General features: G+C 37.5%; 1 protein-coding gene across 10 annotated transcripts in view; it reads left to right on the forward strand.

Annotated features, from left to right (window-relative positions):
- The window catches only part of EYA1 (EYA transcriptional coactivator and phosphatase 1), an 82,960-nt gene that overhangs the window by 45,227 nt on the left and 16,443 nt on the right, over positions 1-21,290 (forward strand). For all 10 annotated transcript variants that reach the window (XM_081919728.1, XM_081919735.1, XM_081919727.1 and 7 more), the window contains one exon: positions 2,567-2,656. In XM_081919728.1, the coding sequence (XP_081775854.1) occupies positions 2,567-2,656 (90 nt within the window). The remainder of the gene's footprint in view (positions 1-2,566; positions 2,657-21,290) is intronic.

A 21,290-nucleotide genomic window follows, 5' to 3' on the forward strand; every position in this document is an offset into this window, starting at 1 on the left:
TGTCCACTCTCCACTTTTCCCATTTCACTGCCAGATCCTAGTGTTGTCCTGATTTGCAGGACAACAAAAACCATAGTTAGCTAGTTCAGATGAAAGGAGGTAGGAAATTGCCATGTGCAAGGGTAGAAAAGGAGGAAGAGTGCTAACCCCAGGCTCCTTTACAACTCATTCATGTACCTCCAAATAATGGTTTAACATTATGTCTGAACCACCTTAATGGTATTTGAATTTTTGCAATCCTGATCAAAAAAGTTATTTTCTCTAGGGGGCGGGGAAGCCTACCTGATTTAATTCTAAGAGATCCTTATGTGTGCTTTAATGTTCTGTGAAGAGGGGAGGGAAAACAAAAACCCTCTTTCACAGAAGTCTTCAATTGTGGCTTTCCAGCTTAACTGGAAAATAAGCCAAGACACGTACAATAAGTGAACTTTCCTGTTTTTCAACTACTTCTTACACACAGAACAAAGGGAGTGAACATTTTAAAATCACATACTGATAGTTTTTGTACCCTGACTTCCATGTTCAAGAAAAGAATATATTGTCTATCACACTGGTATTTCCCCTTTTAAACTGAACATTCACCTGAGATTTGCACCTTTATACCTTATTAGACATTCACATTGAACTACAAATCTTAATAAACTTACAATGGATGGTAGTTTTCCTTAACTTTCAGTTCCCAGTAATTATTTGGAAATTAATGGTTCTGAATAGCAAAAGAGGACTTGGGTTGTAGTATTTGATTACACCAACGCTATACACCATTGTACTTGTGTTCAGTGTACACAGGGATTTCAAGCACAAGACTTTTTCTTTTTAAAAAAATCTTTATCCTGTAGATTGCTTGAGTCAGTGCAGTTTGGTTTGGGAACAGAGAGAATCTAGGAGAGCAGTGAGAAATTTATTTCTATAGATTCTTGGTAGTGTAGAAAAAAAAAAAAGGATTTTGCTGTTCCAGAGACCCTAGGTAGGAAAGTGAGGTTATTCATAATCATAGGATTCTGCTCTGTGATGCAGGAGAAAAGGGTATAAGCTAATCAAAGAAATGTAGTCCTGGAAATAGTAGTTAAAATTGGAACAAGAAACCAGACTGGAATTTATATTATATAATATAGAAACATGCTTAATACTGAGTCAGTTCATTGATCCATCTTCCTCCACATTGTCTACACTGGCTAGCAGTAGGTCTCCAGGAATTCATACTCAAGTCTTTTCAGACCCTGAAGCTTTTTCATTCAAAGCATATGCTCTAGCTCTGATCTATTACCCTTTCCTTTGAGATATAGAATAGATATAGATATAGATATAGATATAGATACATACACATACACATACATATATTATAAATAAATTATGTTTATAAATTTTGTCCTGTTCTTAGCATTGTTCTTTGCCCCCACTTGGATGGTCAGCCATGTTAGGTTTAGAGATTTCAAACCTCATTTTTCTTTATGAATATATTCAGAGTAGCAAAATTACCTAAACACATCAGAACATTAAGTACAAAATAGTTGTATTTTGTTGTTTTAATGAATTTAAAGCATTTATGTTGAAACACTCTGGGAAGTTATTGCCAGAGGAATGATTGATTAATGTGGGAGATATCTATCCCAATCTAGTTTATTAGCTTTTTTTAAATTTATAACCCATTCTTTCAAAATTATGTTTTCATGTTCATGACCTTGAAAAATAATTTTGTTAAATTGCATGCCCTATGTATATACTAGGGCCCTGTTGCAGTTCATAGATTAATAATGTATATTAAACACACACATCTGTATTGTATTTGCAAACCACAATGCTGAGCACATTCTGATTTTATTAGATCAGTAAGAAGTAACTTGTTATGGTAATGTCTGTAGAGCAATTAAAGTGTGTTGTACATGAATAAAAAAAACCCCCTATAGATTTCTTCTCCATATGGGTGGGCTATAGCTGAATGATTAGTATTTTATTAGAGTCCTTAAATCTATTGTGTAGTATTTCGGGAGGAGTCCATAGATCTATCTCAGAATATATGTGGAAGGTTCTGGTTCAGTTCCTAGTATTTTTCCAGAATTGAGCTCATGTAGCAGAGCTGAGGAAACTCTCCTGAGGACCTATGAAACAAAGGTTTGCCAAAGTATAAGGAAGCTTTGTATTTCTATTCAATTAGACTACAGTGACCTCCACCCCCCAAAAAAACCCCTCATGCATAGGATCTTTCCTGGCCCACCTTTTTAGCAAATCACTTCATACCCCTCCACACCATGTAGCCCAAACTGCTCTAGTCCACAATATCCCACATCCTAACTACTGCAGCAACAACAGTACTTCATTGGAGCACCTTTGGGGTCAGACCTAGGATGGCAGACTCTGGAGGAACAGGAGGAGGGGGAATGGGAGTAGGAAGCTGGATCAAAGAAGCCCTCCCTCTGAACACATCTGGCTTCAATGTATAAATAACCTAAATAAATAAATGCAAAATCTGGGCTCATAACAGACTGGTTTGGGTGGCAGAGAACTGTAGAATTCTAGGCTTCCTTTCTATACATTACCGACTATAATTGTTATTTTTTTCTTTGAGGACCCCCCTACTTCTGTTTCCTTGGGACTGAGGATGGAGGAGATGATTTTCAACTTGGCAGACACACATCTATTCTTTAATGATTTAGAAGTAAGTAATTATAGTTCTATCAAGACAAAATTTACTATTAGTTTCTTTTTATTGGCTTGTAGAGGGAAATCATAGCTGGCGCAAGGGAGGAAAATAACACTGGATCCACAATGTCACTTCTGCTTCATACCAGCCTTGGCAGAAAATGAGGAGGGTTCCTCCTCACTTTTCACTCCAAGCTGGTGTAGCTGACAGGCCCAAAGATCAGACCCTTCAGGGGATCTGGACAGTTTGAGGTCTGCTCCTGACCTGGTGGTTCGCTACCCATGAAAAATCCAATTTCTGGGCTTTCCACTTGCGAGTGATGGCAGTAGAATTATTGGCTGTAGCTTTCCACTCACCTGGATGCAGCTGGAGCCTCCCCAATGCAGCAGAGCCCTACCCTTGGTGACACCTATGTGCCATCCTAGCCCTGCACACACCAGCCATCAACATAGGAGTGAGGGTTGTTTTGACCTCTCAGAAATGCTTATTTGCTTGAATATGGCAGGGGTACTCCAATTCACATCAACTGGAACCAGCATAGCCAGTGGTCAGGGATGATAGGCGCTGTAGGCCTGCAACATCTTGAAAACAGTATGTTGGATAATCTGGAAATATGCTGCACAAGGGCTGCATGAATATATTTGCTCACACAAAATATCAGTTGTAATATGTTACACTTCCACATTTAGTAGCTGAAAACGTTGTTTGGAGTGTTGATGGCTAAATCTTATTCAGTTATTATAATTTTGATCAAAGTACGCAAGTTCAAAGATCAGAACATAATTGTTTATGCAGACAATTTAATATTAAACCTTGCTGCCTTCTTAATGATCACTAGGTGTATGTCTCTTTCTCAACTGCAACCCACTGGGAGGAAGTCTGTCTTTTAACCCAAGGAAAATCATTAATGTTGAATGATTGGTAGACTCAACTGCTTATTAAAACGGTGTTTCTGCATAGGACTAGGGCTGAGCGATGTTGGGTCTTCAACATTGCCGTATATTGCTGGTGAAACTGTCACCGCTTGAGTCCCTCTGCCTCCATCTCCCAGCTAGTTTGTTTCTCCCTCTGTCCCGCTGGGCACTGGAGGCAGAGGAATTCAAGAACAGTGACGGTTTCACCAGTGATATACCGCTGAATGAAGCTGTCATTGTGGTATGCCCCCATGTACCAGTCCTGGGTGATATATTGATATATTGCCCAGGCCTACATAGAGCTTGTTCCACTTCTTTTCATTAGTTATGCAAGTCTTGTGGGAAGACCAATTCATAGACATTCGTAGTTGATTGTGGTGGTTGTTTTCAGCTTGTCAGTAGACCTTTCCATGTGAGTAATGAAATGTGACCAGAGAACTAGCTGAATACAGCAGCAGGGACCTCTGTGATCAGAAGGATCTCAGCAGTAGAACTATTGCATGAACTGGAAAAAGAAAAAGGAAAATGGGAAGCCATTTCAGTCGTCGATGCTGTTACTTTTGTATCCATCTTTTTGGAACTTTCTGCATAGACTTCCAGTAAAGTGCTTGTCTGTGCTTACAATGGGAAAGGCAATTTCTGTTGTTATTATCATAAAAAGAAAAGAATATATTAAAACAGTCAAGTTTTGCTCCCATCATAATAAAGACAGCTGTTTATTTAAAATCCAGCCATTAAACAAGCTTGTGGCAGGGCTGCCAACAGGCATTAATCATCACGTTGTTGTTTTGTTAGAATTTATAAATGTATGTTATTCCAGACAGGCAAAAGAATCCAAAAGATTCAAATACAACTTTTGCTGATCAAAGTTAATTGGCAGCAATTGGCCTTTAAATATTTCCTGATGTTTCCTTTTCTAAAAAATCAAGCAAAATACACCTTATTTAATAGATGAGCCAATATCATTTGAGAAATGCTAGTGTATGAGGAACCTTAAATGTGGTTTCTCAAACATCTGTCCTATATTTTGATTTCTTTTCATCTGCAAAGAAACTACTCACAGATGAATTGGCAACTTAAGAATGTAATAAAATTATTTAAATGTGCTTTATTTTTTCTTTCATTCCTTAGTGAAGTATTTATTTCTTCACATTTAAAATGCAAGAACTCATGCATTTGCAAGTGTTTTCAATAATGCAATTTAATGTTAAAGACATTTATTGTTTTGGTATTGAATGACATGTATTGGATTGTTATTCTTCCAAAAAAGAAAATAACAAGGGTCCTTACTTTCCAAGGCTGTATATGTATTTTTGGTTGCATTCAATTTTATGCAAGCTATAAAAAAATAGTATCATATCCTAAGCCTACATCCAATAGTTTATAGTGTTTTCTTTTGTTTTACCCAACCATAAATCTACATGTATACATATGTAGGGCCTTGTAACTTCTTGCAACTACAATTGATGTCAATAGAAGTTAACTGTAAGTTTAGTGGTTATGACAAAATGCTGGCAACGTTAACGGAGAATTTTGGAATTTACTTCGTATGCCACACAGGGCTTGTGAGCTGAGTTTCCTGAGCAGCATCTTCTCAACTCACACTGTAAACTGCTTTTGAAACATGGTGACATTTCAAAAGTAGTTTCAGTCAGTCCATTTCAGCATGTGAATTTGTGATCACATTGTACATTCCAAAAAATATTATGTGCAGTTCTATTGCTGCACCTCAAAAAGGATGTTGAACCCAGTACATTGATGTGGAGTGCAGGAAAGTTTCTCCTGCAAGTTCCAAGGATCACCCACGCTGTTCAGAGCAGGACTTTTAGTGTGCTTCCCTTGTTCTGTGGAATAGCATTCCAGTTGAGATACAACAGGTTTCCATTCTCTGTACTTTCCAGAAACAAGTGGGAACTTTTGTTCTGACAGGGTTTTCTGGCTGGATAGATGGGTCTTTAGCACAAGTTTCGACTTGTTAGGGTTTTAGTCTTGTTTTGCATGCATTTGCTTTTTATGTGTTTTTAACTGTTTTTAATTGTCTTATGTGTAAATCACCTTGAGACGGTTGTTTAGAAGCTGAAATCAACGGTGGTGATTAAGAATATTATGGCAGTGGTGGTGGTGATGCTGTTTTCAGTGGCAACCCCTTGTTTTCATAATATGTAGCTGTGCCTTTAGTAAATTATTCCACTAATACTGTAATTCTTTTATGTTAGTTGTGGCCCTGCTGTATTGTGGTAGAGTGGACATTTATATTCTAGATAATGGTTTTGGAATAGAAATACCAACTGCACAGTAATTCTCTGAACTATACATTTTATTTTAACTCTCCAAAGGACAGAAAACAACATTCTTTCAGAAAATGTGGAATATTTTAATGTGCACTGCACTGCAAAACCTCACAATAGGTTTCAGGAGGGGGGAGTTTCTAGAAAAGGAATAGTAATAGTTACACCTCATGTGATCATTATAAATAGTTGAATAGACAATCTGACCGGGTTTGAGAAGTATTTGGTCATTATGAAAAGTATGTGCAGATGTTTTGAACATGAAAACATTTTTTCTGCTTACAAGATTACCTGTGTTTCCGGCTTCTTGCTGGGTTATGACAACACTCTTTATTAGAGTATTTTGGCACATCTGGTCTTAGGCAGAACCAGGAAGTGTAGAGGCATGAAAAAAAAATGAAAAACAATGGCAGGGAAGTTATCTGAGCCTTTCAAACCCCTTAAACAGGTTTGTTTCCACTCTGCATTGAGTTCTAGGGAAAGCTTTGCGTCACTTTTGATTTAATCACCACTGGATGAACCTTCCTTTAGTTCAGTTTAGTGATGGATTTAACTGTGTGTCCTCCCTGCCCCCTGCCACCCACTGTTCTACTCTGGAGACAGACCAGTTGTAAGGTCATATAAGTTTCTTTCTTTATAGATCAAAGTAGACACTGAGCAACAATGAATAAACACCCCGGCTGCTGGGGTGTTTTCAGCATCAGCTTATTAGGCTGCCTGAAAGCACTGAATTATGTATGGGCTAGCAATACAATATATCTGACCTTTTGGTTTGTCAACTGTATTGTGTAAGAGCAGCATCCATATACATACAAGTTGGCTTCAGCTAGGAGAATTTGTTGCCTGCACTGGTCATTTCTCACTGGTCTGGCATGACCTGAAATGCTTCCTTGCAACTAATTCTTCCCACCCTGCAATGTTTTCGTTTTTCCCCAACCCAACCCACCCTTCCTGCCTGCCTTCCCTCTCACCTGGTATGTTGTAAACTCTGTTTTTAAGTTGAGGGAGCTTCACAGATGGCTTGTTATGTGGCCTGGGGGTTTGCGGAGATAGCATTTAGGATAAAAGCAAACCTCTTGGGCATAAACACCAACACTCTCAGTCAGTGACAATGTATATGAATAGATGTTTTCTTAATTTCTTAATTTTCTCTCTCGGGATGTCTACACCTCTGGAATAATATCCTAAACAGTGTGTTCATGGTGCATTAGTAGGAATACAATTTTCACTCTTTTCATCTATATGGTGTGTTTGTTATATCTTAGACTTTCCGCCATCAGAAAAAATACTCACTGAGTACTGAGCTTTGCATTTTGGAGTATGATGGAGCAGACAGATCTGTACAATCTCTTGGCAGCAGCGAGGCATTTTCTAATGCAGCTGCTGAGAAGCACAGATCACGTCCACCAAATTCAAATACTTTCTCATGTGTATAGTTTTCCTTTTGCATAATATGACTCTACCTCTCAAAACAACTTACTACCCATATTATACATTTTCCATGATACTCATTTCCCAACACGCTGGGCATTCGGTTGTAAACACCAGTGCCATTCCATGTTCCTGTTTAGCTGAGTTTCTAATTAACCAGATAAGGTGTCATTTACAAACCATTTAACACCAAGTGTACTTGAAAGTAAGCCCCATTGTTTTCAGTGGGATTTGCTTCCAAGTGGCGCTGTGGGTTAAACCACAGAGCCTAGGACTTGCCGATCAGAAGGTCGGCGGTTCGAATCCCCGCAACTGGGTGAGCTCCCATTGCTCCATTGTCCCTGCTTCTGCCAACTTAGCAGTTCAAAAGCACAAAGTGCAAGTAGATAAATAGGTACTGCTTCAGCGGGAAGGTAAATGGCGTTTCCATGTGCTGCTCTAGTTTGCCATGCTGGCTACATGACCCGGAAGCTGTATGCAGGCTCCCTCGGCCAATAAAGCAAGATGAGCGCCGCAACCCCAGAGTCAGCCACGACTGAACCTAGTGGTCAGGGTTCCCTTTACCTTTACCTTTAAGTTTTCTGAGAACAGCGGTCTTCAGCCATTTGACAAATCTGATTGCTCAGTAGTGGTTTACATTGCTACTTTGTAAACATTTTTTCTTGGTAATGCTATAACCAGTAGATAAGTTTGAGGAGTTTGGTTTTTTTCTATAAAGGAATAAAATTTACTATTTCATTTTGCAAATTTTATGAAATTAATCAAATAAATAAATGATATAGACATACCAATATAACTGTATTTTGTTCATTTCTACACACATAAACACCTACATCAACACTGAATTTATACTTACTCATGCCTGCTAACATACCTATACTGTGCACATTTTTGATGGGGTAATTGAGCTAGGTGATTTAGATGTGGCAGAGATATACAAAGCAAAAAAGAAAAGAAAAAAAGCTGCAATCCTAAATTCACTTATTAGAAAGTAAGCCCCATTAGACAAAGTCAAGCTTGCTTTAGAGAAAACATGCATATGACACTATAAGTTTCTTATTCCAAGCAAACCTTATTGGAAGTAAATCCTATTTAAATCATTACAACTTGTGAAACAACTTAGCTAGGCTCAGTCTGTAGGATACATACTAGATATTTATTTTTTATGTTATTGATAGATATACTGCTTTTTAACAAAATATTTTCAAAGTAGTTTGTCGGTCTGTGTAAAATAGTTGCTTGGAGTTCCACATGATGTCCACATAACAAATGCTAGAAATTTAGGCTTTTTATTTACAGATGTGCTTTGATCATTTAATTTGAAAATAAATATTTTTTTTTAGCTCTGTACCTCAGTTACTTTTTTAAAATATGTGAAAACAGACACTGAAAGGAACAAAAAAAGTACAAATTTCAAGGCTTCCTACACATGACATTTTATTCTAGAATCAATGGAGACTGTGCTTGTTGTTTTTCTATGTATCAAAGAATTGTAGAGTTGGAAAGGACAACCAGGGTCATCTAGTCCAACCACCTGCAATGCAGAAATCCCTGCTAATGCATCCATGACAAATGACCATCCAACCTCTGTTTTTAAAATCTCCAAGGAAAGAGAGTTCATCATCTTTTAAAGAAGTCTGTTCCACAGTCGAACAACTCTTACCATTAGAAAGTTATTACTGATTGTTAGTTGGAATCTCAAGCTATAGTCTGGCCAAGGCAGAACAGAGCATAACTCTTACTTCATTTGATCAGTATGCTGTACTTCCGTTGATGCAGCCTAGACTAGCATTAGCTTCTTTCTTTCTCCTTTTCATGTGTACTACTGGCAAGCCAGGTATTCGGGTCATCTTGAATCCCAATTCTGTCTTCTGTGGCATCTGCAAACTGCACAAACATCCCCTCAATTTTTTCATCCAAGTCATTTAGAAAGACATTGAACAACAGCAGGCCCAGAACAGAACCCTGTGGCACCCCACTTGCCACTTTTTTCTAGGATGATAAGGAACCAATTGTGAGTACTCTTTGGGTTTGACCAGTCAACCAGCAACAAATCCATCTAACAGTTACCTCGTCCAGCCCACATTTTACTAGTTTCTCTGCAAGAATATCATAGAGTACTTTGTCAAAGGTCTTAATGAAATCAAGATACACTATGTCCACAGCATTCCCCTCATCCACCAAGCTAATTGCTCTATCAAAAAATGAAAAATAAAAAATGAGATTCATCTGGCATGACTTGTTTTTGAGATTTGTTTTTATTTTATTTTTTGCTGCAAACAGGCAGCCCAAGTTGCCAAATGGTACTAGCAATGAATAGATTTACAGTGATACCTCGGGTTAAGTACTTAATTCGTTTCGGAGGTCTGTTCATAATCTGAAACTGTTCTTAACCTGAAGCACCGCTTTAGCTAATGGGGCCTCCTGCTGCCGCCGCGCCGCCAGAGCACGATTTCTGTTCTCATCCTGAAGCAAAGTTCTTAACCAGAGGTACTATTTCTGGGTTAGCGGAGTCTGTAACCTGAAGTGTATGTAACCTGAAGCGTATGTAACCCGAGGTACCACTGTATTAGCTTAAATGACTAAAATACCAGAGTTCATTTGATAGTGTATTTTCAGTCATTGTGGTTGCAGAAAGAAGCATGAAAACTTTATTCCCCATTCTTGCCCACAGAAAAATTCTAAACCCTGGCCATAGAGCCGTGGAGCAATCGCTGAATTCCAAGAAAGAAGGAGATAATTTCTCAGATAGGAGATTGGGATTGCACTGCAAATATCAGTACCTGAAGTGCATTGAGCAGGGGGTGGAGAGAAAACAAAACTGTGTCCACAGACATATCCTAACTTAAGTCCAGAACCCAACAAAAGGGAAGAGCTGTTATTAAAACAAAAACAGAGTGAAAAGTGCACAGTTCAAGCAGATGAACTGTTCAGCAGCTACAGCTGCTGAATTTTATAATCTTCATACTTGGAATTGGAAGCTAAATGAGGAGCAGCAAGAATTCAAGAGGATTAAAAGCAAACATGAGATAGGTGTGTGTTTGTGGGAAGGAAGCAAGTGAGGGGGTGGAACAGTCATTACATGTGTTTTGCAGTGACTGTAAGAGGAAGAAGTTCTGGAGGCTGACGTGTTCTGCATTACAGAGTAGTTGGGACCTACTACTAGAGAAGTAGAGTAGTAAACCCTGGAGTGTGGCTATCTACTGCAACATTCCATGCTTAGGCTGAAAACTGTTCTGGATTGGGCCAAAAGGTCTACCTGCTACATTATCCTGTTTCTATCTTGTAACCTTGCTTGTTAAACAAATCATCTTAAACTTATTTGCACTTTTCTAAACTGTGGTATACATTCTAGCTGAATTTTAAATAGGGAGTCGGATCATTACTTTGTGTTGTTGTTGTTCAATTCTAGTTTCATCTGTAAATAACACTATTCTGGTTTAGTTGTGATTCAGTAACTGGCAGGCCTGCAGGAACTAGCTGGTTCAGTCTGCAGGAAAAAATAAAGGTTTATACCATTTCTTAGTTCAGATTCAGTTTGACATAATGCCCCAAGTTTGTTAAATAAATGTGTCTCCCCTCACTCTCCTTTTTAACTTTACCTCTCATTTTTGACAAGTGTACTCTTTGAAATTTAATATGACCATATTGGACTCTCTGGGCAACCTTCCATTTCTATATATGTTTATGAAAGAATGGGAAATGTTGGGCTGTTAGGTATTTAAGTGGGAGAGAGTTATTTGCAAAGTTGACTGAAAACAATAAAGAGGAGTGGTATAATTCAGGCTTCCAGAATGAGCTTTAGATCCAGGGCCCCCAGAGTCTTCTTCTGTTTCAGGAGTACTACAATAAAACCTCTATGTGAGTTTCATTTAGTTCAGTGAAAACCTAGAAAGAGAATGACAAGAAAGAGAATTCATCCCATGTCTTATCAATCAGGCTTACTTGCTGTAGTCTATAAGTATGGGCTAAAAGAATTTAAAACCAATTAAGACAGCAAGTCTATGTACGCTATGGCCTTGACAGAATGTGTTAGCTGAATGGTTTAGCTTGGGGGTTTTTTTAATTAAGAAAAGGGTTACTAACCAAAATCTGTTGTTCTAATATATATATATATTAGTGCTGGTTCTGATAATTCCTGGAAGGATAATTTCAGAAGGTCATGAGGTGAGATAAGCATGTTGTCACCTATTGACACCCAGAGAGTTTTATCTTGTTTCTCTATGATGATTAACATATACATGAAACTGCTGGAGGAAATAATCCAAGAATTTGTAATGTGGCATCCCACGCTATCCTTTCTATTGTCATTTCAGGGAAGATGTAGAGGTGCTGAACTGGTATTGGATGCTGGTAATAGATGGGATGGGAGCAAATAAATTAAAGCTTACTGCAGACAAGACAAAGGTGCCTAACTGAACAGCTGATCTAGTGATATGAGTACACATCTTCTCAATGCACATTCTTGCTGTTTGGTAGTGCCTCTGGATCCAACTCTGAACCTAGATGACCTTTGTTGAGCTTAGGTTAGTATGCACACTAGAGGAAACAAATCTGACATGGTGTCAGACAATTTCTTCACATCACAATTAGACTACCACAAAGTGTTATACATGGAACTGCCTTTGAAAGGTGTCTAGAAACCTCTTTAGGTATGCAGTGCTGCACCCAGCCTGCTGATTGGAACTGGTTATCAAGAACATATGACTTCCTTTTTACAACAGCTTTACTTGGTTTTAATTCATTTTTAAGCCCAATCCACAAGGCTGAGAGTGACCTTTCAACAGCTTTGGAACTGAGATAACTGAAGGATCATCCTCCCCTATACAAGACTGCTTGCCCATTCAGATTAAGACCTTCTGCAGAGGTTTTCTTTCACCTCCAACCAGCGTCTGAACTGTGTTTCGTTGGAATGTTGAAGAGGGCCTTTCTGTGACTTGTCCTAAATTCTGGCATTTCCTACCAAGGAATACCCATATCACCCACTCTTTGATCATCTTCCACTTCTGTGCAAACTGGTTCCTCTCCCCTTTTTTTGGCAGGCATTTGACTTGATCTAATCACTTCTGTTTTCCTTTCTCTTTTTTAAATCAGACAATCTTGTTATTGTAGTTGTTTTATTATATTGTCAATTACCTAGAGCATTTTTAAACGTAAAAGTGGTGTTAAGATTTTTTAATTAATAAATATAATCAGTAGGTGAGATGTAAAATGAGTTAGAAACTTATTGAAATCCTAAAATATTTGGTTTATCATACTTTCCTTTGTCTTATTTTTATATGGAATTTTTCAGTAAAATGAATACTTCTAAACATAGCCTGGAAAAAAAATTAATGAAACAAACAAATACAGCCAATCATAGATTTCCTATTTTCCCTTTGAAATGCCTTTGAGACCTGACTCTATTGAACTTCTTACCATAGTGTATAATGAAGTTCTCAGATAGATGTCACTGTTAAGGAATGCTGCATTAACTATTTCCAGAGAAGTAGCAGTGTTCCCCCCAAAAAAAGAAAAAAGAAAAACAGCAGTCTTGCAGCACCTTAAAGAGTAAGACATTCAATATGGCCTAAGCTTCCACAAAAGTTTATGCCATAATACATTTGTTAGTCTTTAAGATGTCGCAAGACTCTTTGTTGTTTTTGCATCATCTATAAAACCTTTAACTTTTGCCACTAAACAACCCCTCCTTCTGTAAGAGAAACCCAGTGGTTTGGTTCCTAAAGACAAGTTTTTACACACACACACACACACACACAGAGAGAGAGAGAGAGAGAGAGAGAGAGAGAGAGAGAGAGACTGGTATGTTAAAGGAATTATTTACATAAAGAAATAATGTGTTGCTTTTCAGATGGCAGAATAAGATTGCTTAATTGTACAGTTATGAATTAATCAGGGTTCAATACATTTAGTTACAGTGCCTGGTATTTAAAAGTCTTCTCAAGTCAAATAAGCTCTCAGTAGCCTATCCCTCTGGCCAGATTTCTCTGACTTTCACTCTAGTCAATTGCTTACAACTAGGAACAGATGCTGTACAATAGTTCTTCCTGCTGCTTTTGACTTCTACGATAGTCCAGATGCTTCATGGACTGCTTGCTGAAATTCACCCTTTGGTCAGACCTCTGCTTGAAGCCATCTGGTGATGGACTCTGCTGCCTACCTGAAGCTTCACCACAACTTCACACCACAGGTTCTTGCTCTCTCCAGCCACCAGCTCTGCTTTCAGATTGCCAGTCTTAGGTTTTTCTCCAACCAAGTTCTATATTCTCCCAGTCAACAACTGACTGACTGTGTATTGCCTTTTGTTCTCCTGGTCCCCCTCCCGTCCCATCAGAACCTCCTCTGAGCAATCACATTCTTGCCTCGACAGGGCTCTCACCTATTGGTCTTTTAGTGACCAATCACTGATTCTTTACAGACCTTTTTACACCAATCAAAGTTACTGACCCCTTCAGCCAATACAGTTGCTTTTTATCATCCACCTGGTCCATATATGAACAAGTGGCTTCTCACACTAGCTGTTTTCAGACTGTTACCTTGAAATATCCTTTACCTTTGCAACTGTTACTAAGGTATCCACAACTGTCTTATGCCCAAATTAATGTAGCAGAGACAGGCTTCTGGGTTAATTGGTTACAGTATAACTCAAAAGTTTTTCACATATATAACATAACATTACGCAATGTAAGCATATTCAAATATATTGTTTAAGCTGTAATTACTTTCTCTTACTAGTTCAGCAAAATGATACTATAAAATGGGTTCCATACTGAATATAATATTTCAAGTTTTGCATGACTCCTAACAACTTTTATGTGACAGTTTCTAGAGGGGTAGGTAGATGAGCTTGTCCATTAATAAATTGTCCTGAAAACAAGCCTTGATAAGAACAACCAGTTGGTCACTGGTTCTTTATGGCTAACCAGATGCCCAGAAGACTCCACAAGCATAACCTGAGCACAACAAGGCTCTCCCCATATGCTGTTCCCAGAAACTGGCATTCAAAGGCAATCTGCCTCCAGCAGTATAACATAGCCACTGTGTCACTGATAACCTGCACAAATTTGTCTGATCCTCTATTAAAGCCATCCAAGTTGGTGGCCTTGACTAATTTTGTAGTTTATCTAGGTGCTGTCTTGATTCTTCTAACATACAGCTTCATTGGATATCCCCAGATTCTAGTATTGTGAGAGAGGGAGAAAAACATTTCTCTATAATCTTCTCTTTTTTTGACTGATAAATCTGCTGAATTCTTCCAATGGGAAATTATTGATTGCTCTTTCTGCTGTAAAAGAGTGCACAAGAAATTTTTTTGTACAGTGTAATCTGTAAATCTGTCAGGAAAATGCCCATGGCCATACCAGTTTGTTCAGAAAAAGGAACATTGATATGGTGTTTGTTGTCCAATGAAGAATACTGTTAGTTCAGACAATGAAAAGTAGCAGATCTTTTGGTCATTTTTATGCGAGGAGTGCTTCCTCTCGTGGAAGGAGTGAGAGTAAAACAGGGAGAATAGCTGCTTTCTACAGTTGCTTATGTTAAATTTTATTCGTTCACTCTCTCCCATCCTCACCTAAATTTAAATTAAATTCTGCATGTATTCAGTTTGCAAAGGAAAATCCTGCCTTTTACTACATAAAAGGTCAAACCTTTTCATGTAATTTAATTTTTGTCTTAGCCTTTCATTAACAGGCATTGTAGTATGAATGTAAATTGTGTAGGTTCATTACACTGAATTTAACTGGAAGTATTTTGAAACTTTTCAAGGTCAGTTTTAATTCCTTGACTGTTAATCCACAAATTGTCAGACGGAATGAAATGGATTTCAAGAGCTCTCTTTGTTCTCTATATCTTGTGCCTGTCCCACAGGTAATCTGCACCTTTCTTCCTACTCTTTGCACAGAATAATTATTGTGGGAAAGTTGAGGAAATGTCCAGGTCACAAAGTGCAGACTAGACAGGGATGACAGGTTCTGCCAATTGAGGGCTAGTATTGAGAACCTGCGAACTGTAGTCTCTCCTTTTTCACATGGATTTATTTATGTTGTATGTTAACAGGAATTTTGTGATGATGGGTTAGGCAGAAGCACTTAAGCTTCTATTGTCAGTAACTAACAGGAAGTCAGCAGTGGTCCTGAATAGAGACGAAGGAGGTACAATTAAAAATAATTTTCCAGTTATTTTGGAATGGCTTTTGCACATATCTTTGGAATGGCTTTTGCACAAATCTATTTCAGCAAATAGATGCTGCATAAGCACTAATAAGAACTAGAGATTTAAATGCAAAATAAGTCAATTTTAGCTACCTTATTTTACTTTTTTCTAATTGGTTTTGCTAAACAGATGTCAAAAAAGGTTTGTTTATTAATGAAATTTGCTATCCGGTTATAAATTAAAATAATCCTGAGGAGGAGTACAGTACCTGTGAAATTCAATAAAATTATACATTCCAGTTATCAATAACAAAACAGGTGTCATCACACATCAAATAACCATTTACAAAATGCAGCGACTGCCTGATAAATAAGTCCTCAGTTGGTTCACTACTTCCATCCTTCCTAATAACTAACATCTTTTGTTACGGCACTACATCCAACACTACTAAATGCACTCTACAATTTCCAACTAACTCATACTCAAAGTAGACCAACTGAAATTAATGGACACATGACATGTTACTAATTAGTTCAATATAGTTCCCTCTCATAAAACAACTGTATTTTATATGTAATGCCTACATGCCAGATGGCAAGTGAGCACTGATGGGGAGTTCCTCCAAGGTCCTAACCATGTTGCTGTCTACAGCATTTAAAAATGTTGTCATAAACATTCCAGCACTGGCTTCTCTGGGGAGGGAAGTGCAGAACCAGAAGGGAAATTAACCAGCAGGTTTCCAAACAGTTACTTTTTATGGCAGACAGAATGGGAAAAGGAGGCAGTACCCTTAAGGCTCTTCATTGGCACATCCTCCAAGGATATTCATTTCTTTATGTAAATTAATACCTATATATTAACAAATTACCTTGGGCATGGAGGTGATGGTTTCACTCATTACATGAGAGGAGGAAGAAGAGAAGGAGATTGTGAGCCAATGATAAGTCGGCACTGAACAAAATAGCAATGGATGCCCTAAGGAAAAGATATATTGCCAGATACAAGAAATGGAGGAGGAGCAATCCCCTCACATCTCCATGCTTGGAAGCACAAACACAATGAAGGTATCAGGATTGGGTCCACTACACAGGTAATAAGTGCACATTCATTCATGGATCATAGTGAAAGCCCAACTCCAACAACTCTGATAGGGCTCTGTAACATGTGCAATAAGTCCCTTGTTTTCCTTGGGCAAGCAGGGAATATTCTTCACATGCTTTGAAATTCTCCAAGTGCGGATGGGATCCTTTCCTTCATAGTTTTGTGTAGGAATTCCCTGCAGGTGCAGGGCTTTGATACTTGGATATTCCATGAATGGGTTTTAAAATTAAGTGCTTCATCAAAGACAAATGCTACACTGAAACATGTAGACAGTTCAAACAGTTCCAAAATAAAGTTGTTTGCGTTTTGTGATTATGATTATTTATGGGGCCATATTTGTATACCTATAACTGTCCTGAGGCGTTCACCATCTAAAAGCTGACTGTAGTGAAATAAAAAACAGAGAGTGCTGGAGAGGAAGAGGAGGAGAAGGGATAAATGTTTAAGCACATGCTTAAGTGTTGTTTCAGTTAGGTGCACAAGGTTCTTGAAGTTTGTGCTTTCTAATGAATTGCAGCATATGAAGAGGCAAGTAAAGGGAAGAATATTGTTGGAACAAACATGCTGTATTTTTCTTTTCAACAAAATAAATGCACGCACATACAAATATAGGTTTGAACCTTCAACGGCTTGTTCTCACACATATTTGGACCAATTTTCTCTACTGTTCGTTCAGTAGGGAAAAAAGTGAAGCAGTGGGGATAATTGCATAATGACAGATACAAGGGGAACAGAGAATCCACTGATCATTTCCTGTGAGTTGGCCAACATCCAGCCAGTCTCAAAGGACACCCTGATGTAAAGGCAAAAGGAAAAGAGCTAGCTCTGAAGGAGTTTTGTTTTGTTTTTTTCTCTCAGCTCATTTTACTTTGTAAAGCAAATCACTGAAACAATTAGTTGACAGCATGGTGTTAGTTTTCTCACGGTAAATTAGGAAGATTAAGCAAACATGGAAGTGTATTTTAGCTGTAATCAGCAGGTTTGGAACTCTGGCCTGTAATGCTTTCACATTCTCAGAGGATATATTTATAAAGTTATTCATATTGTCCCTTTTCATTATGTGCAAACTTGTCCAAAGCCTTTACACACACTGCTCGTTGAGGCTACAAATGACTTGATTTTACTTTTTTAATTTTTGAAGTATAAAAGTGGAGCCATTACATCATTGCAGCTGACATGCTTTTGGCAAAGTTAAGAGCCATTGTTACAGGTTTCTTCCCTTTGATTTTACTGCAGTATACTGAATAATAAAATGTATTTTATGTTATCATGTCACTTGTGCACCTTGAAAAATGACAAAAAGAACCAAAATAATGTAATTATAGGCAAAAATAGCCTCAGTTTAATGTTTGCGTACAGACTCATGTCCAGCTACCAACTTGCCACCTGCCTGAAAGTGTTTATTTCAATTGGTTGAAAGCAAGAGTTGGGAAATGTAATTGTCTGATCTGTCCAATGAAAAGTTATTCAATGAGTTGTGTGAATCATGTGAGCATGTGAAAAAGTGGTTTATTAATGTGGTAGGGCTTGTGCTTAGTCTGTGATGGAGGAAAGATATTTTGCATATTACCAGAGGCAACTTTCTTTTCATTATTACATCCTAAGATCCTGGTCTGAGTCCATAGATAGATAGATAGATAGATAGATAGATAGATAGATAGATAGATAGATATAGATAGATAGATAGATAGATATAGATAGTGTGTAAAACATAATTTACCATTTCAACTAAAACGTTTTCAAGGCAACATCCATGAATAGATACAATTGATGGATTTAAAATACAATTTCTGTTGTCTTAGTTTCTTGTTCTAGTTAAAAAGCTAAATCATTTGTGGTATATATTGTTGTTGTTGTTATTGTTGTTACTATTCATTTTATTTCGATACCACTTTATATTTTTAAGAAAAAAATCTCAAAGTAATTTACAACTTACATTAAAACATCAAATAAAACAATTCAGAATAAAACACCACAGAAGGAAGTAAGATATAAAGTATACATTCAAAGCAACATAGTATTTTAGCTTCCTGTTAATTACCTTTAAAATTTCAAAATATAACATTGCAAAGGGGGTCAACAACAGAATGCACATTTAACGCAGCAAAGTTAACAAAAAAATCTTCAACATTTCAAAAGAGAACATTACTAAGGGAACTCAATATAAACTGTACATTTAAAACAGCATATTTAATAAGAAATTAAAAACTACTGTAAGCATTGTTCAACTATTCTACTTAAAATCAGTTCATAGATAAAGAATCTTCAAAAAAAATTGCATGGATTGGAAGACATGTAAGTTGTACATACACATCAGAGACAATTGTATTTCTTGTGAAAATTTCATAGAGATTTTAATGTTTTTATTTAAAACTAAATGCTTTTTTTACATTATTACAATGTAATAACCTGTTACAATGACCTGTTACAATTATAAATAAAGCACATATATTATTTGTATATATCTATGCAGGATACATATCTTAAAACCTCACTTGTTATCCATTGCAGTTCTTCCTTGTTTATTTTCTGTGAGCCTTTGAAGTTGTTAGTACATCAGAATTTTCAGAAGTGTAGCAATGAAGAGAAGAGATTGACAGGCTGTCAGTCATTCCACTGAAGTTCATTTGACTCAAATCCCAATTGTCCCAATTCAGCAAATTAAAGCTTTCAGAAGTTAAGTCTTGTAAACCTGTTGACACTTAATTATACCTAACCTACATTGAACAATGCTTTGAATGCTTCCTTCTTAGATCAAAAATCCCCAAAAGGCAAAAACAAACACAGGATGTTTAGAGAATAGACACAATAGATTCATTAAGAATTAGAGGGTAATTGGATTCTATCAGCTGAATTTGCTGTTTAATTTTTTTCCCACCTCTCCCAGCAGTTAAAGAATTTTTCTCTTTCGAAAACCTGGGATTTACCTCTAGATTTTATATCTTTGCAGGGCCATTTAAAATAGAACCCGTCAGACTTTTATCTTTTGTTTACCTTTCTCCCCCTTCATCCACTGAGCTGGTCATGGTGCCTCTTTTCATTTTCTCCACTTCTCTTTCATTCCTTTCTTGGTGTTACCTCTCTCCATCTTTTCTGACTGTTTTTGTTCTGAATTGCTTTTCCTACAGTTCCTGAATATTCTTCCCTCTCTCCTATCCAGAACACTCCACTTCTAATCTGTCCCACTTGTCTTTTCCTACTCAACGCCTGAAAAAGTATGAAATATATATTTTTTAATTTAAAAAATATATTTTTTAATTTAAAAAGTGTCACTTTCCCAAAGTGGCAAATGTTGGGAGATGTTACTGCCTAGTTGTGTGGATTATTGCCACACTTTGGAAAATGCATTTTATCTTTATGCGATTGTTCAGAGGCTATAGTGTTGACCTAGAAGATCAGTCCCAGCAACAAAAATAATAATTCATAGGCTGTCATAAGCAAGCCAATAGTAATTCATTCCAGTGATTGAAAAGGGAATCATTATGACTAACATGTTTCAGTTTGTAAGCCTATATAATTTAAGGATTCTGATTGTACTTCAGAGTTTGAATAATAGTAATAGTAATAGTGAATAATTGGATTCTGAATGCCTTGGTACTTGGACGTTTTGGCTCCCAAACATCACGAACCCGGAAGTCAGTGTTCCAATTTGCGAATGTTCTTTGAAACCCGAACATCCGACAGGGCTTCCGCAGCTTCCAAAGTCGTGCTTTGGTTTTTGAACATTTTGGAAGTAACAGACTTCCAGAACACATTCCGTTCGACTTCCAAGGTAAAATTGTAATAATAATAATCCTATTATCCCTAGGTAGTCATATATTTTTTAATCCTCTTAGCTAGATGTGACAGTTGGTTAGTGGAGTAGAGAAGAGAATGGCAACTAACAGAACATGTCACACTCAGATCCTGACTCCCTCTGGAGACCCCATCACACTCCAAAATCTGCTCCATCCAGTTTTGGGTCTTGGAAGAGCTGCGGGTTCCAAGTGAAGGGAAGCAGCTTTGGCTCTAACCTGATATTTTGCTTATGTTCCAGATTCTCTTAACCCCTTTCTAGGTATACTATTATTCCTTTTCACCAGGCAGCTAAAAACAGTGAAACAGATGGGAGCAGCTCTGCCCTTGTTAACTCTTGCCTTTCCTTCAGCTTTGCCAGAGTTTTTATAAATCATATTGCATTATTGTCCTTTCTGTTTCCCTGCCGTTATTTTGCTTTGATGCCATGAAGAACTATTCTGCTTGCAAACATGTATGTAAAAATAATGAGTAACCAAACTCCATACATGTATGTGTGTACATGCATGCACATATATATGTAGGTGTGCACACAGGTAAAGTTATTCAAGATATGTTAATTGGTTCTCCTCAGACTGGTGCACATTAATTTTATTGCTGCTTCAAATGCCTGCCTCAAATAAAATCTTGGTTCAGCACAGTGTTGATGGCATATATCTCTATAATTTGCCATTAGCAATGGATTTTCTGTGCTTCCCTTTATGCATTGCTCCTGATTTTCATATTTAGAATAAATTTGGTAAGACAGTTTTAATGTTAATAAAGTGGTACCTCGGGTTAAGTACTTAATTCGTTCCGGAGGTCCGTTCTTAACCTGAAACTGTTCTTAACCTGAAGCACCACTTTAGCTAATGGGGCCTCCTGCTGCTGCCACGTCGCCGGAGTCCGATTTCTGTTCTTATCCTGAAGCAAAGTTCTTAACCTGAAGCACTATTTCTGGGTTAGTGGAGTCTGTAACCTGAAGTG

This window comes from Podarcis melisellensis (assembly GCF_964234715.1).
Source record: "Podarcis melisellensis genome assembly, chromosome: 7".
Lineage (NCBI taxonomy): Eukaryota > Metazoa > Chordata > Lepidosauria > Squamata > Lacertidae > Podarcis > Podarcis melisellensis.